At 44.4% G+C, this 27,450-nt stretch overlaps 1 protein-coding gene across 1 annotated transcript; it reads left to right on the top strand.

Moving 5' to 3' along the window:
- Positions 1–140: 140 nt before the first annotated feature.
- On the top strand, positions 141–24,992 carry LOC117347558 (peptidase inhibitor 16-like). Its single transcript, XM_033918648.1, has 10 exons — positions 141–207; positions 1,845–2,051; positions 6,332–6,396; positions 15,385–15,606; positions 16,629–16,738; positions 21,702–21,790; positions 22,189–22,257; positions 22,600–22,668; positions 23,271–23,879; positions 24,273–24,992. The coding sequence occupies exons 1-10, from the start codon at positions 141–143 to the stop codon at positions 24,365–24,367; spliced, it is 1,602 nt and encodes a 533-aa protein (XP_033774539.1). The 3' UTR covers positions 24,368–24,992.
- Positions 24,993–27,450: the final 2,458 nt, after the last annotated feature.

Below are 27,450 nucleotides of genomic sequence, written 5' to 3' on the forward strand. Positions count from 1 at the left end.
AACGCATGTTTCATTCACACGCGATACAATTTTGAGAGCTTTTTGGCGTTTTGCCTTCTGTTTTTGGAGCGAAGTTTTGCTTGTCAGTGGTGCGGATTTGAAGCTAGTGTCCTAGCAATGACGCATTGACGCTTCCAGGTATGACGTACGAGTCTGTGAGGAGCCATCTTGAGATGCAGGAGACGCGTTTTGTGTCCTACTTTAAAGGTTCGTTTTTGAGCCAGTATCCTGTCCTGACCTGAGGAATAAGAATTTGGTCTCCGAAAGTTAATCAAAAATATATTAAAATTAGTCCAATAAAAGGATCACCGTATTTCCATTTTCTATTTGTAAACATTTATTAACACAGCTGCAATACTACTTTATCCTAAAGCAATAAAATTAAAATAGCACTTTTTTCTACCTTTGTTGTCTGGTTTCTGCTTTCCTCATCTTATCATTCTCTTCCTTCCATCCACTGTCTGCCCCTTCCATCCACTGTCTGCCTCCCCCTTTCCTTCTCTCCTCCTGCTCCCTCCCCCCCAATTGGTCTGGTATCCATCTTCTTCTCTTTGTTCCCCTTGTGGTATGGCATATCTCTCCTTCCCTCCCCCTGTGGTTTTTAGCATTTCTCTCTTCTCATTTCCTCCACTCAGATCTGATATCTCTGTCTCCTTCCCCATTTCTCTGGCATCTCTTTCTCCTCTCTCTTCCCTTTCCTTTTCTTCCTTCTCTATTTTCTGCCTCCATCTAAATAAAATTATTTCTCACTATTCAGTCTTCAGTTTCCCTCTTTTCACTGTGTCTACCCACAGCTTGCCACCCCTTTCCTTCACCTCTCCACTATCTTCTTCCTCCTATCCAGCATATGCCCTTTTTCTTTATCCCCTCCTTCCATTCAGTATGTTTTCTTTCTCCACTTCCATTCAACATCTGCTCTTCCCTCTCAACTGATATTCATCTGCCCTCTTCACTCTCTCCCTTCTCACCACTTCCATCATCTGCCCCCTTATCTCTCCCTTCCCCCCTTCTTCCCACTTACATCATCTGCCCCCTTCTCTCTCTCTCCCTCTCTCCAAATGTCCATCATCTGCCCCCTTATCTCTCCCTTCCCCCCACTTCCATCATCTATTCCCTTCTCTCTCTCTCAACGTCCATCATCTGCCCCTTCTCCCCACATCCATCATCTGCCCCCTTCTCATTCTCTCTTTCCCTTCTCCCTATTGCCATCATCTGCCCCCTTCTCTTTCTCTCACTCCCTCCACCCCAATTCCATCGCGTTATCCTGCCCCTCACCACTGCTTTCCCACACGCTCCTGACCCTGTCGCACAAGATTCCTCAAGCACCACTCAACCTCTTGGCCCACCTCTCTCTGTTCCTCTCACCTTCGCTGATCATCTTGCTTTCCGATAAGGGCCCCGGCATGGATGGCAAATTTTTAAAACCCCACATTGGAAAGCAAGGTGACCCGCGAAGATGAGGGGAAGGGAGGGAGGTGGGCCAACTAGAGGAAGAAATGCTCGGACCGCGGAAGACCCAGGGCAGCTGCTCTGTTTGCCCTTCTTCAGCGCCCCCCCCCCCCCCCCCCCCAGTTTCAGGCCCTAGGCACATGCCTACCCTTTAATCCGCTCCTGCACAGCTTAGTAAAAGCACCCCTCATTCCACTTGCGTGAGATAAGGGGGGGAGGAGGTGGGGAAGGAGAGGAGGCTGAATTACCTATGTTTAAAAAGAAACAAGAAAGCAAACAGTTCACAGGTGGCACACGGATCTAGCTTTGTGCATCACAGATGGGTGCGGCAAAAGCAGAACAAGAGGGAAGACGTTTCCTTTATCGCTAGCTGGGTGGTTCTTGCCTCCCGGCAGGTTTAAAAAGCGGCTGCCCGGCTCCCGAGCCCCATCATTCGCGGAGGAAACCCAGCCAAGATGCAACCTTGCCAGCTCCTCCCTCTGCTGCTCCTGACCGTCGGGTCCAGCCGGGCTCTGAGCGAGGCGGACAAGAAAACCCTGCTGGACCAGCACAACCTCTACCGCTCCGAGGTCACGCCATCCGCCGCCAACATGCAGAAAATGGTGAGTGCGCGGGTCCCGGATCCCTCCGCGAGGTGCCGGATCTCGGCTCTTGGGCGCCTAAGCTGGGACCTGCCCGCGCACACGTGGTGCCAGGTTCCCGGGGCTTCAAAACTTGCCCGATCGCCGCAAATCCTGCTCGGGGGGGGGGGGGGGGATCCCTTTTTCATGCCATAATGGGTCTAGTTCTTCGGAAGTGGGTGACCGAACTCGGGCTAAAAGTCTTCGGTGCCCGCGCAGTTTTGCAATCTGCATTGGGGGGTCGGTTATGTGGGTGCTCAAGCACCCCCCTCCTCCACCCAACAAAATCACTTTGTTCCCCCTTCCCCCCAAAAAAAAACAACCCTATTTGTTTTCAGTTCAGTCCACCAAATCATTTTGTAAAGTTGACTCCTTTGGCTGGAGAGAGGTTAAGTGCTGCTGGAAGAAGATGAAGGCTGGAAATTTGGGGCAAGCTTTTTATCTGGTTTTGTGGAAATATTGAACACTGAAGAGACGTCTAATCTAATCTAATCTAATCTAAATCTTGGGTTTATATACCGCATCATCTCCGCAGATGGAGCTCGACACGGTTTACATGGTTAGGGAAGGAACGGAACTCCAGTGGAATTATATAAGTATGAGAGAAGAGAGGTTGGTGTGAGAGTGCCAGGAGCGGGACGGGGTTACGTTCTGGAGAAGAGCCAGGTCTTCAGATGCTTACGGAATGGTAGAAGGGGGCTCAAATTGCGGAGAGGGGAAGGGAGACTGTTCCAGAGCTGAGTGATTCTGAAAGGGAGGGAAGAGCCAAGTTTACCAACAAGGGAGATGCCTTTTAAGGAGGGGTAGGATAGTTTTAATTTTTGAGTGGATCTAGTGGAGGTTGGATTTGAGGAATTCCAGGATAGAGGGATAAAAGGAGGAAGGATACCGTGGAGGATCTTGAAGGTTAGGCAGGCACATTTAAAGTAGACCCTGGAAATAACGGGAAGCCAGTGGAGTTTGGATAGGAGCGGTGTGACATGGTCAAATTTACTTTTTGAGAAGATAAGTTTGGCCGCGGTGTTCTGGATTAAGGAATATTAAGCAGGAATATTAAGCAGGCTTAGTTGTGCTTATTTCCAGTTTCCCCCATTTGTTTCAACTGACTTATCACAGGGCACCTCAGTCTTTGTAGACTAGATTCTTGCAGCTCCCATGAGTTTCCAGCTGCTCCAACTAAGGTAGAAATTTGTTCATATACTCCATGAAGGCTCATATAATTTTATGAAAGCAGATGCATTGTAATTTTTTCTGCCCCTGCTTTGCCCAAACTTCTAGCTCCTGTAAGAACCTGTGTCTGGTGCACATATATAAATATATATACCCCATCTTGTCGGCACATCTACTTATTTAAGAACATAAAAAGTTGCCTCCGCTGAGGCAGACCAGAGGTCCATCTCGCCCAGGGGTCCACTCCCGCGGCAGCCCATCAGGCCTATTGCCTGAGCAGTGGTCCCTGACTATTTCTATAACTTACCTCTTACTCCTATCCCTATAACCTACCTCTACTCCTATCTGTACCCCTCAATCTCTTTGTCCTCTAGGAACCTATCCAAACCTTCTTTGAAGCCCTGTAACGTGCTCCTGCCTACCACAGCCTCCGGAAGCGCATTCCATGTATCCACCACCCTCTGGGTGAAAAAGAACTTCCTAGCGTTTGTTCTAAACCTGTCCCCTTTCAATTTCTCCGAGTGCCCCCTATTTGGCAATGCAGATTTATAAAAAGCCTTTTCCATATGTAGACTTCTCCCTCCGTATTCGCTGTGATAGGGGATTAACAGAACCGCAAATACTGAAAATCCGCGAATAACTTTTTCATATGTTATTCGCTGTTTTTTTTTTTAATTAAAAACCATCGTGAATATGGTGAAACCGCAAATAAAATGGCCTGTTCCTGGAGGAGAGGCAAAACGCGGTGAAGAAAGTGCTGGGAATCAGTGATTTTCTCTAAGCAAGCTGATGTAATTTTGGGGGAGGAGCCAGCAAGCTAAAAAACGTGAATGCTGAAACCGCGAATATGGAGGGAGAAGTGTATAATCTATTTATACTTGAAAAATTAATAAAGTTTTTCTACTCCCCTCCCCCCATCATGAAATGCTTCCATATACCTGGTTACCATACTATCAGGGGTGTCCAATGTCGGTCCTCGAGGGCCGCAATCCAGTCGGGTTTTCAGGATTTCCCCAATGAATATGCATGAGATCTATTAGCATACAATGAAAGCAGTGCATGCAAATAGACCTCATGTATATTCATTGGGGAAATCCTGAAAATCCGACTGGACTGCGGCCCTCGAGGACCGACATTGGACACCCCTGCCATACTTGAAACCTCTAATACAGCATTAGATTTTTTTTTTTTGTAAGGAAATAAATGCATAGGTCAGTACCATACCAAATCAGATCTAGTAAGAGATATAATACATGTATTGTTCCCGTTATCTATGAACTGGTGATCTGGGAAGCTTTAGGATTCTTTTGGCAGTGAAGGCTGCAAAGACTGTTTAAAGCATTTTCTCATCTGAGAAAGGGAGGCTTAACCTCAAAACTAGTCAAGAAATGTGTACAGTTGGTCCAGTTGGGGTTATTTTAAAAATTAACTTTTAATTATGTGCAACAACAAATAACTTTATCCCCTATAGAACATCAGGAACATTTGCCTAGTGACATTTTCTGGAAACAAATTTTATGCAAATGAGAACAAAATTTTACAAAACTTCTATATCCCTTCCTGGAACCAGCACATACATGCTTCCGGTTCATAGACAACCCCGTGAAAGACAAAGGCGCGCACCGACAACTGAGCGCAAGACGGAGGCGCGCGCCGAAGAAAATTACAGTTTTTAGGGACTCTGATGGGGGTTTTTGCTGGGGAGCCCCCCCAGTTTACTTAATAGAGATAGCGCCGGCGTTATGGGGGGTTTGGGGGGTTGTAACCCTCCACATTTTACTGTAAACTTAACTTTTTCCCTACAAACAGGGAAAAAGTGAAGTTTTCAGTAAAATGTGGGGGGTTACAACCCCTCACAATGCCCCCACAACGCAGCGCGATCTCTATTAAGTAAAGTGGGGGATTCCCCCCCCATGCCCCCCTGTCAGAGCCCTAAAAACAGTAATTTTCTATGGCGCGCGCCTCCGTGCTGCGCTCAATTGTCTGCGCGCGCCTTTGTCCCGGCGCGCTTTTGTCCTGACACCCATGCTTCCAATCAGAGCATATTAACTCCTCCCCTTTTTTGGCAAAAGCTGAATTGGACTGGGGGGTCTTGAGCAGGGCACTCCCTGTAAGGCAGCTTGGTGGGATAGAGTGATGCTCTGTCCACAAGACAGTGATCGAGGGATTTCTCCCTTTTATACTTCTGTCACTTCCATCAAGAGCACAGACCTAAGTGCCCTCCTGAGATCAGTCTCAAAAGTCCAGTTCATTCTCTCTTCCCACTGCCAGTTTTTTCTTTATTCAAGTTCACATACATTTTATTATGTTTGAAACCTACTTCTCTTTGGACAATAAAGGGAAAGGACGTATTGGAATGGGATCTATCAACTACCCCTGCCTCCTTTCCCTCTCCTCCTCCATAGGAGCTGGAACTGTGACTTTAAAAGTCTTATTTTCTCTCTTCCAGTTTTCATTGGGCACCTTGCAAAATTTGTAACCGCAGCAGGAAGTGTTTGAACTTCCTCACCAGATCAGCTTAACTCTTGAAAAGTTTTCACTAATGTAGCTAAAACAGATGAACATCTTTCTCTATTATGCCGATTTCTGAACCTTGATACTGAGATATGCTTTAGTAACCTTGAGATACAGGGTTTCCCAGACCTTCCCTGGAAACTCACAGGAAATTCATAATGAATACGCCCGAGGTGAATTTTTATATGCTGGATTTTCTAACAAGAGAATATAGTGCTAACTTGGAAACAGGATACTGGGCTGACCAAGTATGGCAATTCTTACGTTCGTAGTAATACGGTAAATGACTCAGACCGAGTGTTTGGCGCAGAGGTTGGCGCTACGGCCTCAGCACCCTGGGGTTGTGGGTTCAAACCCCGCGCGGCTCCTTGTGACCCTGGTCAAGTCATTCAGTCCTCCATAGCCCCAGGTACGTTAGATCGATTGTGAGCCCACCGGGACAGAGAGGGAAAATGCTTGAGTACCTGATTGTAAAAAACCGCTTAGATAGTCTTGATAGGCGGTTTATAAAAACCTACTAAACTTGAAACCTGCACGGTCCATCCAGTCTGTCAGAACAGCTTTCGCATTCTTTGCAGGTCATCGTTATGCAAGATTAAATACTCGTTGGCAAATCGCCATCTTGTCAACCACAGATAGGCATGTAAGTATGATGAATGGGCGCAAAAGTATTGCTAACAGTATTCTACTTGCTAATTTCAACATTAACCCTTTCAGGACCAAGGGACATATTTGTCCCATAACTTTAAAATCCTATACATTTTGATTTTGGGATAGTCTACAGTTCTAAATTTGATATGTACGGATTCCATAGGATACTGCCTTTATGTAAACAAACTGGTTCCGACATTCATTCATTAGCGTCGTTGCCAGATTGACGAGAAGATTCACTTGCCACACTGTCCATAAGCCAGAAGTGTGATTTTTTAAATAAAAATAATGATATTTCACAAAAAAAAAATCAATTTTTTGGCATCTGCAAGCCCTTTTTACCATAAAAATGTCGTCAAAACCACAAAAATTGGCCTATGATCCTTATGGTCCTGAAAGGGTTAACATATTTTCCTCTCGCTTGAGACGCACAATGCCTTTATTTGTGGCATATGATAATAACGTGGCATACAATGCGCAGACTTGATCTTCGTCCGTCTTGTGCCCTTTGCAGGACACAGACCATAGAAGTCTGTCTGGCACTGGCTTTCGTTCCTAACTGAGAGAGTTGCCAAACCGTCGTCTTTTAACATTTGTGGGACGGAGATCATCAGATGGCAATACATAAAAGCCATTTGGACCACCTGAGTCTGTCCAGTTGATTCTGCCTACTCTGTTATAGTAGTGTACCACCTTCTGCAGACCATTGGTGGTTAGCTTTCTGGATGAGGTCTTTTATTCCCCTCCCCCAGGTCAACTAGGCCTAGGAATGCCGTAAAACCAGCTTTTCAACCTGGGGGGGGGGGAGAGGGTTAAAAGTCATGGTGGCCAATATGGGTGATACCTGTGGTTGATGTCACAATTGGAGAATTTCTTGATTGATAAGGTTTCACTGAACGTTTCAGATACTAATTTTTACTTTCTGTATTGAGCGGCATAAGTCTTAATTTGAATTTTAAGTTGCTTTTTTTTTTTTTGAATTGTTTCTTTTTCTGCTTTTCCTGATTTTTGTTATTGATGTAACAAATATTAATAAGATATAAATAAATGCAGGGGGGGGGGGAAGTGCCTGTCATAGAGGTTTTCATGAAGCCCTCTTTCAAGATCATTGCTGAAGTGATCAGACTAGGAAGAGGGAGGCTCTATTAACAGGAAACCTCAGGTAGTTGAGAATAAAGGTATTTATAATTGATCTGGAAATTGGAACAACGAGTGAGATGATTAAATTTGCAGATGAAATATGTATTACGTCTGTATTTTCGTCATATAAATGACCAGTTTTTAGGTTCGAAGGTTCGAATATTTCCAGACATGTCTTTAAGATCTCAGAGGCGTAGAAAGGAGTTCTTGGCATTAAGGCCAACAGTCCTAGCCCTGGGAGCAAAGTTTTTTGTTGAAATTTCCTGTAAAATCTTTTGTTTCCTATCAGAGTAAGAGTTATAGTAACTACTATAAGGATTTATAGAATCAAAAGAGCAAGTAGTGCCCGTAGCTGAAAATGTGTAACCTGTCATGAATGGCAGTAGTACTACAGATAAGATAACCACTTTCTAGGTTGGATAAGATTTGTTTCATTTATCATTATTTTTTCTAAAAATCTCTCTCAAAGTATGGTGGATTAAATAGGTTGAATTAAAAGGGAATAACCTAAAACACTGAATTAAGTGGAATTGGGTTTATAAATTTTCTGTTAATAATGTTTATGAATCTGTGTACAAGTATATGTGAATTGCTTGTTTGAAATTTGACAAATTGAATAAATAAAAGTTTAAAAAAATAAATTTACAGATGACACTAAGGGCCCGAATCTGGAAATGGCGCCTGCATAAGCCACTCCTATGCTGGCCTTAGGCATCCGTAGGCGTGCCCAGATGCCTCCATACACGCGCGAATGGTTCCTTACACTGTAGGCATCATTTTCCACATTGATTTTTTTTAAAAACCTGTGTGACCCGTCTGGCCTGTTCGATAGTGATAGGACACCTACCACCGCCTACAACTGGGATGCTGTTTTTAGAATCAGGCCCTCAGTTGTTACAACGCATGCAAATTGTGAAAAATTGCAGGCAGACCTTAGGAAATTGGAAGACCTGGGCGTCCAAATGGCAGATGTCGTTTAATGTGGACAAATGCAAGCGATGCACATTGGGAAGAATAACCCAAATCGTAGTTACCTAGATGCTAGGGTCCACTTTGAATGTCCGCGCCAAGAAAAAGATCCGATTGTCATTGTACACAATATGCTGAAACCTTCTGCCCAATAAAAGCGGCCAAAAAAGCAAATAGGATGCTAGGAATTATTAGAAAAGGGATGGTAAATAAGACTAAGAATTCTACACTTCCCCCTCCCCATTCATGGTTTCGGCAATCGCGATTTCACATATTTGCAATTTTTTGGGGAGGGGGAAAAAAGAAAAAAAAACATCGTTACGTCTTCCCCCCCGGCATCCCGGCCTTACCTGGTGGTCTAGCGGGCTTTCGGGGCAGGAGCGATCTTCCTACGCTCCTGCCCCCGTGCAGATCACCATTAGGAAATAGCTGTAGGGAGTTCCCGTCGTAGTCTGTGGTTGGGGTACTCAGTTGATATTTGTTAGACTTAGGGGGTACTTAGCTTGAAGTGGTTGGGGTACTCGGTTGATATTTGTTAGACTTAGGGGGTACTTAGCTTGAAGTGGTTGGGGTACTCGGTTGATATTTGTTAGACTTAGGGGGTACTTAGCTTGATGTAGGTGAGAAACACTGCTGTAGGCAATCAGCTGGCGTCTCCTTCTCTCCGGCTCTCTTCCCTGCTGGCACCCCCTCCTGGCGTCTCAGGGCCCGTCTGGAGGGCCTCTGCACATGCAAGGACGTCGACCTGATGATGTCACGCATATGTATGATGTCATCTCGGCGACGTCCACACACTTCTGGGTGCCTCAAGCTGTGGCCACTACCTTTAGTGTGCCCCGGCTGGGAAGGGGTAAAACGCGGACCTCATGGACTTGACGGATCTCGGAGATCTAAACCCGCACGTCCTTAAAAATCTGAGGTCCATGCTACTTGTACTTTGTTTCTGGCTCTGACAGACCTCGGTGACAATTTAGCGCCGACGGATCCGTCTCAGCATAGGGAGGGGAAAGTATTAGGATCCGTCAGCGCTAAAATGTCACCGAGGTCTGTCAGAGCCAGAGACTAGTACTGGAGCGGCTCCAAAACGAATCATTTAAACTGGTTTCCTGCAGCCCCAGTAAATCGGCTCTGACCAGACCTCGGTGACATTGTAGCGCTGACAGATCCTAATACTTTCCCCTCCTTATGCTGAGGCGGATCCGTCAGTGCTAAATTGTCACCGAGGTCTGTCAGAGCCATAAACTAACTACAGGCGGCACGGACCTCAGATTTTTAAGGACGTGCAGGTTTAGATCCGTGAGGTCTGTCAGGTCCGTGTTTTACCCCTTCCCGCCCCGGCTCGAGAGAGTTTGAGAGACACTGGCTTACCCCATCACAAAAGCCTTAATTCTTTTTTAATCGTATGAGAGAAGTCTTCCGGCTTCAAAACAATAATGTGTCTTTCCAATGAAAACAGAGTGGATGAAGTCATGGGGGATTTGGGTGGAGGGAGGAGAGAGACAGAAGGGTTCAGGCATTAAAAAGTCTGTGGCTTTTTTTTTTTTGCAAACATTCACAAGTTTAGGATTCCAAGTCTCTAATGACAGAAATTGAAGATTTTTATGGGAAGGAGGGACACTCAAATCCTCCCTTTCACCTCTCCACCCTTGGCAAAAGTGTTCAAGATCATCTGCTTAGAGAGGATTATAAACAGAAAAAAAAATTATTTTGGCGGTTTAACTGTGCAACTCAATCCCTGAAGTCTTCGCAGAGTATCATTTTATGAAACACAAAATTCCTATTACAGAGTAGAGGGGAGACATGATTGAGACATTTAAATACATCACAGGACGTATCGAGGTGGAAGATGAAATCTTCTATCTCAGGGGACTCTCTGCCACTAGAGGGCATCCGCTCAAACTCAGGGGCGGGAAATTTCATGGCGAAATCAGGAAGTATTTCTTCACAGAAAGAGTGGTTGACCGTTGGAATGAGCTTCCAGCGCAGGTGATCGAGGCCAGCAGCGTGCTGGACTTTAAGAATAAATGGGATACCTATGTGGGATCCCTACGAGGGTCGAACTGGAACATCGGTCACTAGGTATAAACTTAAGAGGATGGGTCAGTAGGGTGGGAAGACTTGATGGGCTATAGCCCTTTTCTGCCGTCATCTTCTATGTTTCTATGTTTCTAATATGCTGAAACTCGCACATTCATGAGCTTTCCCCCCTCTTTTACTAAGGGGCACTAGACAATTTAGCGTATGCTAAATGCTATCGCGTCCGTAGAATATAACGGACGCGCTAAATTGGCCAGCGCGCCTTCGTGAAAGGTCCCCGTGGTTAGCGACCTCACGTTTCTTACTGATGCCCAGATTCTCTAAAGCAGCGCCTCTCAAACTTTTTTTTTAGCTCCGGCACACTAAACGGGACAAATGTTTTTCGCAGCACATTATCATTGAAATTTATAAAACTGCAAAACCAACAAAAAATTAAATTTGAGCGTTATTTATTTAAAGTTCTTTAAGCTACGTATGGGTAATTGTAACAGCGGTGAAACTAAAGTAGATAGAATAGAATTGGTAATCAATGCGATGGACGTGCTTGTTTTTGAGTGCAAATTAATTCAAAACGTGGCTCGATGGTCGACAAGCAAACACGCATTTCATCATCCACCAACTGCAGTCGCTCTTTTTTTTTTTTTTTTTAATTTCATTTCTATTAGAGTTCGCAAAGTTAAGAAGATTGCTTTGTTGCTCAAGTTAGGATAATTACTGCATAAAAAATAAGACTAAAATTACTTGCTGTTAGTTTTCAAGGACCAATCATGTCAAAGAATGAAGCTTGTCTGGGCGGTTGTATCCTTACGCACACAGACGCTCATAACATTGACAGACTTGCATATGTGACATACATGTCATCTATTAGAGAATGGCACGGGGGAAAAAAATCTGTCCCCGTCACCGTCCCCTTCACCCCGCCGTCCCCTTCACCACCCCATCCCCACAGCATCCATACAAGCCTCAGTACTGCAATATTTAGCTTATTCCTTTCTTATAAATCAAAGTTCCTGCTGCTGAACTAGAGAAAGAGATGTTCAGCTGGCAGGGCTTTGTTTATAAATTTTTATCGACACAACTAATATACTACTTTATCCTAAAGCAAAAAAGGAAATAAATAAATAGAAATTTTGTTTTTATACCTTTGTTGTGTGGTTTCTGCTTTCCTCATCTTCTCATTCAATTCCTTCCATCCACTGTCTGTCTTCTCTCTGTGTCTTCCATTTGCTCTGTTACTATGCTTCTCCCTTTCCCCCATAGTCTGGTGTCTCTGTCTTCTTCCCTGCCAGCGTCTTCTCCCCACTCTCTGTTCCCTATTTCCTTTCAGCGTCTTCTCCCCACTCTCTCTTCCCCATTTCCCTTCAGCGTCTTCTCCCCACTCTCTCTTCCCCATTTCCCTTCAGCGTCTTCTCTCCTCTCTCTCTTCCCCATTTCCCTTCAGCGTCTTCTCCCCACTCTCTCTTCCCCATTTCCCTTCAGCGTCTGTTCCTCTCCACCCCACCTTTCCTCCCTTTCTCCCTCCCTGCCCCTTACCTTTGTGGCGCTTTCACCCCCCTGCAACAAAAACACCTCTTAGCCGCTTCCGCCATGCACATCGCACCCCCTCCCCCCCCCGGACAACAAGCCCTGGATCGACTAAAAAAACTAAACAGTAAGTCCTAAATTTAAAAGGCAGAAAGAGTGTTTACTGCTTGCAGTGCACAACTGTGCCGACAAACCTCCCTGCTCCTTACCTTCGTGGCCGGCGATTTCTAAATTGCCTTCATACGAGCAGCCGGAGCGTTGAAGTTGCATGTGGCTGCCGGAAAGGTCGTCTCTGATGCAACTTCGGTTGCTTCAGAGATGACCTTTACAGCAGCCACACGCAGCTTCACAGCTCCGGCTGCTCGTACGAAAGCAATTTAGAAATCGCTGGCCACGAAGGTAAAGGGCAGGGAGGGGGTAGGGAGATGTTTGGACTGGGCGGCGGCAGCAGCGATCAGTAAGGAGGGAGGGCGCGTGATAGGTGACCGCGCTCTTTCCCTCCCTTAACTGCGGGGACAAGTCATGGTGAACACAGTTTTTCCCCCACCGTTTTGGTAGGCTACCCGCGGCTAGCAGCCACCGTGTCATTCTAGATCATCCATTCTAGTGTTTATTTATGAAGGGAATTTTTAAAAATAAAGTAAAATTCTAGAATTTCTCATGGCACATCCGGAATCTCTTCAGGCCACACAGTTTGAGGGACACTGCTCTAAAGTCAGTGGGATCCTTGAGGTTCGCGGGAGTTAAAATGAGGATCCCTGGGGATCCCATGCCACAGTAGCTTCCTTTTTAAGGCCCGCACTTTTAGTTCTTTGGGGTCCACAAGATCCTCTTTAACTTCTACCTTTGCTGGCTTCTTTTTTGTTAATGGCTGGGATTGCTAATACTGGGGGTGAGGGTGCATCATTTTGTGTTGGTTCTACGGCATGCTGTTGTGTGTTATGGAATTGTGAGATTTGCAAAATGCTATTTTGTTGCGCCCGACTTTTCTGCACCCCAGTGTCCCAAAATGCCTTCTACCTGGAGGCCCCACAGATCCTGTGGAGCTAAAGTGCACGGCCTTAAAAAGAAAGCGGCCATGACACGGGGTCCACGGAGATCTTTGTTTTAACTCCCAAGGACTTCGCGGATCCCGCTTACCCCCTGAGATGAGCAGATCTTTAAGGGTGTGTGGTTAAGATCCACAAGGCCCAGCATTGAGAAACTGGACATAACTCTGGTGGTGATCAAATCACGCTGACCACCACTGACTGAAAATTTACCCCTTAAACACTTCCTTCTAAGCTGAATAGGAGTCTACTAACTGCATTGCTGCCGGGGGAGGGGAGGGGAATGCTGCTTCAATATTGTTTCAAAATCTAGGAATAGGCAGGTTCTCTGGACTCCCTCAGAGCTTGCCTGTCCTTCACTATTGAAAATGTGATAGTGAAACAGCGCCTCCTACTGGCAGGACTGTAGGTAGAGGACTCCCGCTCAGCTTAGAGCAGTGGTCTCAAACTCGCAGCCTGCCAGGTACTATTTTGAGGCCCTCGGTATTATAAAGAATTATTCTTTATGGTAAATTCGTGCCTTAAGTGTCCAGCGGTCGTGTCCGGCAGTCGCGTTCTGGAACATTGCCCGCCTCACTGCTGTAACCTCACGCAAGCGCTTTCCTGCGTCTGTACGCGATTGTCCTCTCTGCTCCACCTCACAATCGCGTACAGACGCAGGAAAACGCTTGCGTGAGGTTACAGCACTGAGGCGGGCAACGTTCCAGAACGTAAGGCAACCATTGGAGGCAGTGCAGCTTGTGCGTGTGTCCGGTGCTGGAGGAAGTGAGAGCTGAAGGCGGTTGCGGACGCGACCGCCGGACACTTGAGGCACAGGTTTTCCATAAAGAATCATTCTTTATAATGCTGAGGGCCTCAAAATAGTTGGTCCAAAATCTTGTCTCTTGCAGTTGATACTTTGATAGTTTTTCACTTTCTGCATTTGCACTAGTTTCAGTTTTGTATAGCTGAAATTATCAGAAGCAATTAAGGAAAGATTTATAAACTATAGTCTCGGCTAAAAGGGTGGATGGAGTTTGTATAAAGCAATATTTATTACCCACTTTCACTACATTAATTATTATAGTTAAACTATAGTTTATAAATCTTTCCTTAATTGCTTCTGATAATTTCAGATAATCCACTTTTTGGATTTGTAGGTACTTACCTCATGCAACGTTGTCATTTCTTCAATAAGACAATAACTATTTTTTCTGCGGCTCTCCAAGTACCGAAAAATCCAAAATGTGGCCCTGCAAAGGGTTTGAGTTTGAGACCGCTGGGAACAGTGCTTATAAATTTAAGCCTCGAGGATACCTCAGCCCCACCAGAAAGCGGGAGATTTATGTGGTGCCTCATCATAGGTCATCCATTTTTTAATGCTGTGTATTATTTATTTTATTCTTTATAAAAATATATCTGATTTAAATAATTCAATAAGTTAGAGTAAGTGCAAAAGTTAAAGAACTTGTATACTTAGCTTCTACACACAGCCGAACCTGGGAGTCTGACCCGACATGTTTCACACATATAGTGCTGTCTCAAGGGTCTCCCGAGGCCGCCATTGTCATCCGACTCACAAGTAAAGATTCTGTGAAAGATAACTTTATTTTTATAAAGAATAAAATAAATAATACACAGCATTAAAAAATGGATGACCTATGATGAGGCACCACATAAATCTCCTGCTTTCTGGAGTTGGCTTAGCGGTGGAGTGGTGGGGCTGAGGTATCCTAGTGAAGAAATTTACACTCTGGACACACCAACCTAGTTTATTCATTATATTTAGTGCACTTGAGAGGGTTGGTATTATCAATATACACTGGCCATTGTTATACAAGCTATAAATTTAAGCCTGGCATTCATTTGTCTAATTTCATGAACCTAGAGCTGAAAATCAGTGCCTTACTTTTTTCCCCTCACTCTGAATCCATCCCTGTTGTCACAGACTTTTTCTTCTCCTAAATTAGCACTCTGCCAAAAAAAAGTAGGAACATAAATCCTTTTGACTGTTGGGCCCTTCCTTTATGATAAACGGTGAACACTGTGGACAGCCCTATTTTGGTGATCATATCTAATCATAGTCATCCAACACCAACAGGGGCTCAGGTCTTTTATATCTGCCTTCATTTTTCTGTGTTTATAGAAAAACTTTAGCTAGGAGCCTCCAATCTCAAAAATGTCTTAGACTGCCGACTCTAGCGCCTGGAGGAAGATAAGAGGGGATAACTGAGCTTTGTGTTTTGTCACGATTATTTGGATTTTCTCTTTTTGCATTTCAGTACTGGGATTCCAGTCTGGAGAAGCAGGCGAAGGCCTACGCAGCTGAGTGCATATGGGACCACAATCCAAACCTTGGCAACACTGGAGAGAATTTGTACATGACCAGCTCAAACACATTGAGCATGGCAGATGCAATGAACTCATGGCATAAAGAACGCATAGACTACGATTTTGCTACTATGGCATGCACCGAGAAGAAAATGTGTGGTCACTATACCCAGGTATTGGTCCACTAGTGTTGGCCATTTTAACCCTCCTTTCTTAGTTGTGATATTCAGTGTGATGTGAAAAGCGCCTGTGTCTCTCCTCCTCTTCACCTCCCCAGTGTACCTCTTGACCAGTGTACCTCCTTCACCTCCCCAGTGTACCCATCACTTACCACCGTAAGATCTCAACAACTCTTTGGTAATTCTTATTACCCAACATTTATCACCTTGAGATAACGACAACTCTTTGGTAACTCTTATGACATCTCTTATGCTATTCCTGTAAATTTTTATGTAATCTCTGAAAACTTTTATGTAATCCGCCTTGAACCGCAAGGCATTGGCGGAATAGAAATCACTAATGTAATGTAATGTAAATGTTCGCTGGTGTGAGCAGAATCTGCCTCCGGCTGCTGGCACAGACCTTGGCCACCTTCTGACGTCACGTCCTGGTCCCAGAACCAGGAAGTGATGTCAGAAGGGAGCCGTGGCCGGCATGAGCAGCAGGCGGAAGATGCAGGTGCGTGGGGGGCGTTCAAGCAGCAGGGGGCAGGGAGGAGCAGAGAGCACACAGCGCAGTGATGCCAAGCTCTACCGTCCTGGGCGCCAACCTCCCCAGCTGAAACCTGGTGTAAATGACAGTGCCCGACTCTGGGCATTTTGGCATGGATATAGGGCCTCCTTTTGAGTTGCACGTTAAGGGATTTAGGTGTGTGGGGTTAAAGAATAGGGCGCAGAAAGATGCATGCGCAAATTTCAACTATTGCCAATTAATTGGCTTGTAAGCCAATTAACTGGTGCAGAGATTTTAATTTTTGGCACCAACGTGAAAGTTAGGACAAAGATAGTGTGGATGTCAAGGTTTCAAGTCCTAGCACTTCCAGTGATATGACATGCTGCTTCCCATGCATTCGTGCGAGTGACCCATCTGTACGAACCAAACCGCCTACATCTCTAGAACTGTAACTGGTGTGTGGATTGGCAGAAAGTTACCCGGTGAGAACCCATCACCTCCCTTATTTTTCTTCATTATTTAGGTAGTCTGGGCTGATAGCATGAAAATTGGCTGTGGAGAGCAGTTCTGTGAGAAAGTGAAAAAATCGGATCGGCAGAAGCAATTTATACTGGTGTGCAACTACGCGCCTGCGTAAGTGAAAATCTACTTTCGTTTCACCAGCAACACAGGTCGAGCCTCCAGTGGCATCGTGAGAACACAGTAAATAAAGGCAGATAAAGACCAGCATGGCCCATCTAAGTCTGACCAGAATGTACAGAAGCTGTCGCCATCCCCGCGGATAACCGCAGGAAACCATCCCGTGTCATTCTGTAGGGTCTATCTCGGCTTTAGTCCTTCTACACCAGCATTCTTCAATGCACGGCTTGAGGGTCAGTGGCTGTGTCCATTCATACTCTGATTCTTATTTGAGCCAAGTATAGGATAACGAACCCATTGTGACATCACTGATGAGGTTGGCTCTTATTGGAGGAATAAAGCATTATGACATCACAGTATCGGCTCTGGATATCAGAGACTGTCATTCTTTAGTGTCTATCTCAACCTCAGTCCTTGTACACCAGCATTCTTCAATGTACGGCTTGAGGGTCAGTTGCTGGGCCCATTCAGACTCTTGATTCTTCCTTCTCTCTTTAAAGAATAATATGGGGATGGTTTCCTGCAGTTATCTACGGGGACGATGACAAATTCTGTCACTGTGTCATTCTCTTAGTCTGCAGCTCTGTGTGGGTTACTTCCCGTTTGTTTGTAGAGTTCTAACTGGTGTCCAGTGTAGTCCATCCCACTTTGTCTCTTTTTTTTCCCCCCCCAAAGGTGTTTAAATATATTTTAAGATTTACTACAAGTGGAAATTCTCTATACTTTCATTCTATCTTCATGCTACATAAATAACCTCTGTGCTTATCCCATACCTTTTTTGAATTCCTTCACTCTTTTATACTTCACCGCCTTCCATGGAAGAGCATTCAGGTACATGGGCATAGTCAGGATCCGAGCCAGAGGAGTGCAAATGATTTTAGACTGAGAGAACTACACTGGGATTGGACTTGAGCTTGAATACATAGGTGTAAGCTAAGTATGCTATGCAAAGAGTCCTGGATTCAACTACCAGACGAAGGCCTCCCCCCAAACTTAAAAAAATAAATTGGCAAGAGGGATGCCCACTCCCTCATGCCACCAGGCCCGCCTCTTCAAAATGGCAGGTCTTCCCCTTCCCAGTGCTTCCTGGGATGCACTAGGAGGGACCTAAGACTCTGATTGGCCCAGATAACTAAGGCCCCTCCCATTGGCACCTGGGCTAATTAGGGCCTTAGACCCCTTTAATGATGCACTGGGAAGGGGGCTTAAGAATCTGATTGGTTCAGATACTGAAGGCCTTTGAGTACAGATGGTTCATGTAGCTGTGATCTTTGTGGGGGGAGGTTTGGAAGTGTGGCTCTTGTGGCTGTGATCTTTGCAGTGGGGGGCAGGAGCGTTGGGAGTCCAGGTTTCTGAGACAGGAGGGAGTGGTCATCCCTCTTGCCTCTCTTATTTCAGGGCAATATGGCAGACCTGTCGGTAAGCTAAGTAAGAAGACTTTTGTTCAAGGTTGAAGGCATCTTATTTGCTTTTTTGGCTGCCGCCGCCACACATTGGGCAGAAGGTTTCATCGTATTGTCTGTGATGACACCCAGATCCTTTTCTTGGCATAGCCACAGGGAGCCTTGGCGGCCTTTATTAAGGCCCCTGGCTGGTAAGGGTTCCAATGCCTCACTAGTGACAGTGTCACTCCACTCACGATTGCTGCCGCCAGAGCTGTCCTGTACATGCTCAGTTTCGTGAAAATTGAGCATGTGTTGGAGGAAGGCTGATGACAAGAGGTGGCAAAGCCGCAGGTGGGAGGAGCACTTTTGTTGGCAGAGTTGGGGACCCTCACCTGCTCAGGCATGCGGGGATCGCGGGGGGGGGGGGGCTGAGGCAAAAGTTTGTGTTCTGGCCCCTCCCCCCAAAAAAATTCAAGTTCTGGCAGGCATCTGCTTTTAAAGTCAAGGTATTTTGCTTCCGTTTTTTCAATCTTCTGCAGGCATCATGTCCACAGACTATCCCTCTGACCCTCTCTGATTCTATAAAATATCTTTGGGGAAGAGTTCATTCTGGCCCCTCTTATTCTGCAAATGTCTCCAATATATGATTTACAGAAACAGTTCTTTATTATTATTCATAAACTCTGCTCTCTGACATTTGACCCACCTGTTTCCTCAAGTGGTCTCTATTACCCATCTTCCTAGTATGAATGTTACGTGTTGGTCTCTCTACATCACCTCTTTACCTATTGCAGCTTCTCTGTCTACCTTGCTTCTTCTGTCTCTCCTCCCCCAGCTTCACTTTGCTGGCTGTCTCGCAACTAATGCACATTATTCAAACATTTTGTTCTGATCTAACTATAAACTTCTGAATGGAATCTGCTGCCTTATCATGCTTCCTCTGTTTGTTCAGTAAAGCAAAGATGCAGTATAAATAAAAAGTAAGCTATACATGGTGATAAGAGGAAGTTCAAACATGACATGTGAAACGCAAGGGTGAAGAGGAGGGACATGTAGTAGTTGATGAAAACACATTCCTTCTCAGAAAGTCTGGGAGTAGAACCGCAAAAAAAAAAAAAAGAGCAGAAATAGGAATGGAATTGAGGTAGGCCTTGAATGATTTCAGAAGACTATATGTAGGCAAATCAAAGGGGCCGGATGGGACACATCCGAGAATACTGAAAGAAGTTAGCAGGACCAGCTCGACCTATGGACCAGGTAAGGCCCTGGTGATAAAGTGCTCCAGAATCCCAACCCAGTCTACCTTCAGACTTGTAGAGGGACAGATGCCAGACGGGGGCCCGGATGCACTAAACTCACCATGCGTGTAACGATCATCGCTAAACCAGTTTAGCGTCGATGTAATTTTACCGACTGATGTACACCGCGTATCTCCGCAGGCTTTTTCTTGCATTCGTTGCAGCCTCCAGCTCTGCCATGCAAATGACCTCATTAATATTAAAATGCCCCCCGATCAATGCCCCAACATTGCTAAAGCATACACTAAATCTAGCGACGACTGCTAATGACCCAAAATTACTGACTGGTCTAGATCTGTCGGTAACTGTGTTACCAATTACACTATCTAGGGTTAAAGGATATTTCTTAGTCACTTTATATTATAACATTTAGGTAAAAATATACCTCCGAACTATTTTTAAGCTATATAATCAAGAAAATAAAAATAAAAATTAGCATTTACAGGGCACATTTGATTGATGAAATTAAACATTATCGAAGTGATCTGTTTGATGAAATTGAACACTAATGAAGTATAGGCACACATTATTAACAAAAAAATCAATAATATAATAAGGGATGGGATGGAGGTAATGGTATAAATGATTATGTGAAAACTGGACAGAATGTGGACTTGGGATAACGTATGTTATGTGAGGTCCTATGCACTGAAAACTGTTCATAGTGTATGATATACCATCCTCCTAGTTTATCACTTGAGGGTTTATTAGTTAGGTGTGTAAAAAGGTTAAGAAATATCATCAAATAGTTCGAAGGTATATTTTTGCCTAAATATTATAATATAAAGTGACTATGAAATATCCTTTAATCCTAGATAGTGTACAGTGGTGCCTCACACAACGAACTTAATTGGTTCCAGGAGCAAGTTTGTTATGCGAAAAGTTCGTTATGTGAAACGCGTTTTCCCATAACAATACATGTTAAAAAAAATAATTCGTTCTGCAGCATAAAATATGCTAAGATGACATAAAAAAAGATAAATTTGTCAAAATGGTGAAAATGGTGGTCTTGCTGAGGCCAAACTCTTTGACGAGGTCACACTGTTTTACCCCACATTCACTCCTTCTAATTATTTCCCGTTTCATTTCAACAGAAATCACCTTCCTGCTTTTTTTAGAAGCCATGATATATAAAAAATATTGAGTTTATCTTAAAAGGACGACTGTATACAGTGAGAGAGGGCAGTTAAGCGCAGTGACTAACGACTGCCTGCAGTGCCTGCGCGGAAGGATGCAATACATCGGCAGCTCGGACGACTTCGTTGTGTGAAACGAAATTCGTTGTGTGAAACGAAGTTCGTTGTGTGAAACGAAGTTCGTTGTGTGAAACGAAGTTCGTTGTGTGAAGTTCGTTGTGTGAATCAAGACATGAAGTTCGTTGTGTGCAGCGTTCGTTGTGTGAGGCGTTCGTTATGCGAGGCACCACTGTAATTGATTCAGTTTTTGGGTTGGATTTTGATTTAAAAGATCCGTGTTTCTTATTTTTGAGTAAGTGTGTTACCGACAGGTCTGCCATATTGCCCTGAAATAAGAGAGGCAAGAAGGATGCCCACTCCCTCCTTTCTCAGAAACCTGGACTCCCTACGCTCCTGCCCCCCACTGCAAAGATCACGGCCACAAGACCCACGCTTCCAAACCTCCCCCTCCCCCCCAAAGATCACAGCTACATGAACCATCCGCGCTCAGGGGCCTTCATTGTAGCTCCTTTTCAACCTAACCCTGTAAACCGTGCCGAGCTCTACGCTTGTGGAGATGGCGCGGTATACAAACCTAAGGTTTAGTTTAGTTTAATTTAGTTCAGTATCTGAACCAATCAGAGTCTTAGGTCCCCTTCCCAGTACATCATTAAAGGGGTCTAAGGCCCTAATTGGCCCAGATGCCTAAGACCCCTCCAATGCGAGAGGCCTTAGTTATCTGGGCCAATCAGAGTCTTAGGTCCCTCCTAGTGCATCCCAGAAAGCAATGGGAAGGGGAAGTCCTGCCATTTTGAAGAGGTGGGCCTGGTGGCAGGAGGGAGTGGGCATTCCTCTTGCCAATTTATTTTTTTAAGTTTAGGGGGTGGCCTTCATCTGGTAGTTGAATCCAGGACTCTTTGCATAGCCAATAAGCCACTGTGCCGTTCCTCTTTACACTCTATATACTTTTTTTATATTATAAAAGTAAGTAGCTGTAGCCTAGAACTACAGGATGGAGCAAGTAATAAATTTTTAAATAAATAAAATATTCAAACTAAATTAAGGAAAATGTGGATTTTTCTTTCAATTCTTTGTCTAGTGGGAATTACAGAGGACAGAAGCCATACATAGAAGGCAAATCCTGTTCAAAGTGTCCGGCTGAAACCAAATGCATCAACAATCTCTGTGGTGAGTCACAAGAACAGATATTCATGAGTTATATTAACATTCAATTGCAACCAGAAATACTTCTAACAAAATATTTTTTTTCCTTCAGTCTCTCTATAAGAGGAGTTTCCCTCTGGTGAACAACCCCTCCCAGGCATCCTCACTCTCCTGCCCATCACACAGAAGGGTATCTACGCCTTAGTGTAGCAGAAGCTTGTATCATGATGGCTACCCATCTGTAAAGTGGAAAGGTTGGGCCACAGCAAATTCACATGAGTTGCCAGTGATCCAAAGGTCGAGCAAAGCCAATTCGTTGAGCTTAGAGGCACCTTGCCCCTCATGTCTAGATAGTTCATTTTAGAATTATTCAAATAGTCTTCTACAACCTTGTTTTGTGTTCTCTTCCCTATCCACCCCAGCAATACAAGAGACGGCACCAGACCCATCCGTAGGTTGGAGTGCTACCCTACACTCCACTACCACAGCGGGTATGCCTTTTACACTCTCTCATGCCAGCCTCATTGTTTTCAGCTTTGTTCACACCTCTTCTTGCTCTCTTGCTTCTCACTCTTCTTTCACTTTCACTTTCTCAACCTTCTCCTTCACTTCTACTTTCAGCTCTCTGCCCTCAACCATTTAGACTTCTACTTCTCTTCCTTTCCTTCTCCATCCTTGCTCTGACCTTTTATCCCTTCTCCCCCATCAGTTATCCTTCCTTTCACTCTTTCATCTTTTTCACCTCTGCCCCTTGTGTCTAGATAGTTCATTTTTGAATTACTCAAGTGTTTTTCTACAATCTTGTTTTGTGTTCTCTTCCCTATCCACCCCAGCAATACAAGAGACGGCACCAGACCTATCCATAGGCTGGAGTGCTACCCTACACTCCACTACCACAGCGGGTATGCCTTGTGCACTCTCTCATGCCAGCCTCATTGTTTTCAGCTTTGTCCACACCTCTTCGTGCTCTCTTGCTTCTCACCCTTTTTTCACTTTCACTTTCTCAACCTTCTCCTTCACTCCTAATTTCAGCTCTCTGCCCTCAACCATTTAGGCTTCTACTTATCTTCCCTTCCTTCTCCATCCTTGCTCTGACCTTTTATCCCTCCTCCCCATCAGTTACCCTTCCTTCCACTCTGTTTTTTGCCTCTTTCATCGTTTTCACCTCTGTGCCTCTCCCCCTTGCTCTTGCTTCTCTGATCATCAAGGAAATAGTCACAGAAGCTAAAGAAAGCACTGTGGTTACTGCGGATGAGCAGACTGGATTGGCCATTTGGCCCTTATCCGCCATCATGTTTCTGTGCTGCTGCTTTTCCTTCCTCAAGGTCGCAGGGATGCTATTGTCCCTCTTTCTCCCCTCAAATCCCAGTCTCAGACTGGCCTGAGGATGCGAAACCCAACTGAACCTTGAAAAGGAGCCTTCTATATTGCCCTCCTCCTTATCCAATCCACTGCGGACTGTGATGCTAATTGTGGCCCTTTCTGTGTTTCTTTGTTTTATCAGCATACAGTATAGAGTTGGAAGAGGCCAGTACAGCCCTCACAACAACAACCCATGAGCAGCCTTCATCCCCTGAGCTTAGAACATCTCCTGAAGTAGACCTAGACTTGGAAGATTTTAGTGTAGCCTCTGTAACAACAGAGGGCATTCCTTCCCCCAAGCAAGCATCAACCCACAGCCTAACATCTGCCCCAGGAGTAGATAGAGATGTGCAGGAGACCACCACTCTATGGTTCACATCAACAGACCCATCTTCACTCCAGACCCATCTCATTTCTACCCAAGTAGAGGTAGAGAAGGAGAAAGAAGATAGGACAACTTTGAGAACTGCAGAACAAATGTCCCCCCAAACATGGCCTTCTTCACAGAGCCTTTTTACTAAAGACCTAGCTATAGCCTTGGACGATGCTAGTAAAAAAGCACAGAGAAACCTGTCGCCCAAGCTTACTCCATCGGTTAGGATTATAACATCCCCGAAAGGAAATATAGGCATGGAAGAGAGTTACCAGTCTGACATTACACCAGAGCCCACCCTATCCCCTGTGACCTCTTCCCTCCTGCATATAATCACAACGGCAGGCAGTCATACTCTGCCCTTCCTCTCAGACCCAGGTAAGAGAACCTGAACCCTCTTGCCCCTCATTTTGGTTGCCTGAGGCCTTGGAATGCAGTAACTGCATGGAATAGAATTAATCCCGTCAAATCAGACTGACCAGTCCCGTGGCTGTCCTCCAAGTGTGTCCAGGTCTGTCCCTAACTGCTAACAAGATGTTGCTATGGCTTTCGTGCCCTGAACGCTAACACAAAAATGTCTTTGTCTTTTGTGTGTGGCATGTTAAGAAAATGTTTAAGGTGTCAATGATTTACTATAGAATTAACTCAATCGATTGGTGTGACGGTGATTAGGCAAGAGAAATGTTCCATGACTTAACTTGAATTTTTTTTTTTTTTTTCTTTATTATATTATATTTTATTTTTTGGCTTGTTTGTGTATGTGTGAGACAGCTGACAAAACAGATTCCGCTGCTGCGAGAAACTTTCCTGCATCGATCTGCCTTTGGCTTCCATCTGCCATCTTTCTATTGAAACTGTTCTTCTAAAGAGTAGCCTTCAGAAGAAACGAAATCTGTGGTACCAGCAACGGCATCCCTTACCACAAGTCTGCCAGCTGAAGCCGGAGCTGTGTAAATAAAACAAGCTGCACTTTGACCCCCCTGCTCTATGAGTGAACACTGGAGCTCCGGCCTACTTTCTGATCACACAAAGAGCTCTGGACTGACTCCTGGTAGGACAGGGTGTTCTTCTTTCCAGATCCCAGCATAAGGCTCCAGTTCACTTCCTCCTGGACTGAATCTCAGGATCAGGCTCTAGTACCATGATCTCTATAACCAGCTCACAGCAGCAGCAAGAGACTGGTCAAGTTACTATAAGCAATACTTCATGTAATGGGAGATTTATCAAAGCACCTGTCAGAACTGGGCTGGGTGAATTCTGTTCTCGCAAAACCAGCAGCTTTCCCACTGACAAAACAATCCCCTGGTTCAATCACACCTTTTCTGAATGTTCCTCCTGCCCTTCAATACAATGCAGTTATATTCCCCTTGTACAGGACAAATTTATCGTCTATGAAATAAATGTCATGTAATAACTCAGTATCAGATTAGTCTTGTTCAGTATGTCTATCATAATCACAAAAGTAAAATAAAACAGTTTCTTGATCCTATGTCTCTTTAGCTATAAATGACAATATTATTATTAAGACTTAGCCAAAAGGAAAGATTTATAAACTATGAAGAGTTTTACCTCATGCAAAATTGTCATTCCTTTAATATGACATTAACTATTTTTTCTGAGGCCCCCCAAGTACCTCCAAATCCAAAATGTGGCCATGCAAAGGGTTTGAGTTGGAGACCACTGCCTTAACTGTATCCATGACATCCTGTTTGTCTTTGGGAAGCAGAGCAGAGATTGTGATGTCATAATGCCTCATTCCACCAATAAGAGCCAACCTCATCAGTGATGTCACAATGGCTTGACTGTCCTGTTCTTCCCTCTGCCCTCCAACCCAGCCAGCAGATTAACCGTTCCCCTTAACACAGTGGTCTCAAACTCGCGACCTGCCAGGTACTATTTTGAGGCCCTGGGTATGTTTATCATAATCACAAAAGTAAAATAAGAGTTTCTTGATCATATGTCTCTTTAGCTATAAATGACAATATTATTATTAAGACTTAGCCAAAAGGAAAGATTTATAAACTATAAAGAATTTTACCTCATGCAAAATTGTCATTTCTTTAATAAGACATTAACTATTTTTTTTTTTTTCTGAGGCCCTCCAAGTACCTACAAATCCAAAATGTGGCCCTGAAAAGCGTTTGAGTTTGAGACCACTGCTCTATGGCAGTGGTCTCAAACTCGCGGCCTGGGAGTCACATGCGGCCCACCAGATACTATTTTGAGGCCCTCGTTATGTTTTTCATAATCACAAAAGTAAAATAAGAGTTTCTTGATCATAAGTCTCTTTAGCTATAAATGACAATATTATTGTGAAGACTTAGCCAAAAGGAAAGATTTATGAGCTATGAAAGAGTTTTAGCTCATGCAAAATTGTCATTTCTTTAATAAGACATTAACTATTTTTTTTTTCTGAGGCCCTCCAAGTACCTCCAAATCCAAAATGTGGCTCTGCAAAGGGTTTGAGTTGGAGACCACTGATCTACCGTAGATATTTGTGATATAGACAGTATATCAAGAAACCATTCTTGACATAAAGGTTTTGGAAGATTCTGCGGCCTTGTAGCCACCTAAACAGTTTGTGCTCCAGCCTCTGGAGTATTCCTCGGCCTCTCTGATCCGAGAGGTCCGCCACATTAACATACAATTACTTGATTTTACTGTAAGCTTCAAGGGCAGATTTATAGGATCAGAGCAAACATACAAATGGGCAGAGGGAGAATATAAACTGGGCGCTTCCGTCTCAGTCTACTGGAGCAGAACAGAAGAATGAGCTTTATCTGTTTGTTTCTGAAGACTGAAAGGGCACAACCCAAGTGAACAAAAGCCAGGAAACCTTTGGGAGTCCATGAGTCTGAAAGTGGCCAGTAACCCCTCCCCCTCCCTTTTATCATCCAGATCAAACACTCACAGACCTTGTTGGGTACAGGATTGCAGCCTTTATTGGAATACGTCTGATCTCAGCAGTTAACATTTGCAACTCGTTCAGGCCCAAATGCATTAAATTCATCGTGCATCTAACCATCGCCGCTGAACCAGTTTAGGTCGACCTTATTTTACGGACTGATGTATGCAATGGCTCACTGCGGGCTTTTCTGTGCGTTTGTTGCAGCCTCGGACCCTGCTGTGCAAATGAGTTCATAAATATTAAAACGAGGTCATTAATATTAAAATGAGCACTCTGATCGATGCTCTAACATCACGAACAAGTCACAAACAATATATGGCGATGATGTAAAATGTCCAAATATATTTTAAAAACCATACATAGAAACATAGAAGCATAGAAGATGACGGCAGAAAAGGGCCATAGCCCATCAAGTCTGCCCACTCTAACGACCCCACCCCCTTGAATTTACCCCCCTAGAGATACCACATGTGTATCCCATTTCCATTTTTACCCCCCTAGAAATCCCACATGTGTATCCCATTTCCTTTTAAAATCTGGCACGCTGCTGGCATGAATCACCTGAAGTGGAAGTTTATTCCAACGATCGACTACCCTTTCGTTGAAGAAGAACTTCCTGGTGTCGCCATGAATCTTCCCACCCCTGATTTTCAGCGGATGCCCTCTTGTGTGAGCGCTATCTTCAGATTTTAATATTCGCTCGTTATAAGATTCTCAGAACGCCACTCCAAGCAGTCAGCTCGACGTGGCAGCACACCTCGTTGATCCGTTGTAACGTATGATTTTTAAAATCTCTTTTTGAATCTTATTATTTAAATTTTTCCATGTAAATATATCATTACAGTTAACTTAGCTTGTCTGATGTTGTAACATTGTGGCACCAGCCCCCGCCAATGCGTTTCGTTCCTTCCACAGGGTTGGGGAATATGGCTGGAACTACAACAAAACAGCCATACAATCAACTACAGTCATATCAACTTCAAATACTAAATTTATACACACACGTCTTCTCCTTACCAAAATAGTTAAAGCTAGCACAGC

Source organism: Geotrypetes seraphini, chromosome 13, assembly GCF_902459505.1.
Source record: "Geotrypetes seraphini chromosome 13, aGeoSer1.1, whole genome shotgun sequence".
NCBI lineage: Eukaryota > Metazoa > Chordata > Amphibia > Gymnophiona > Dermophiidae > Geotrypetes > Geotrypetes seraphini.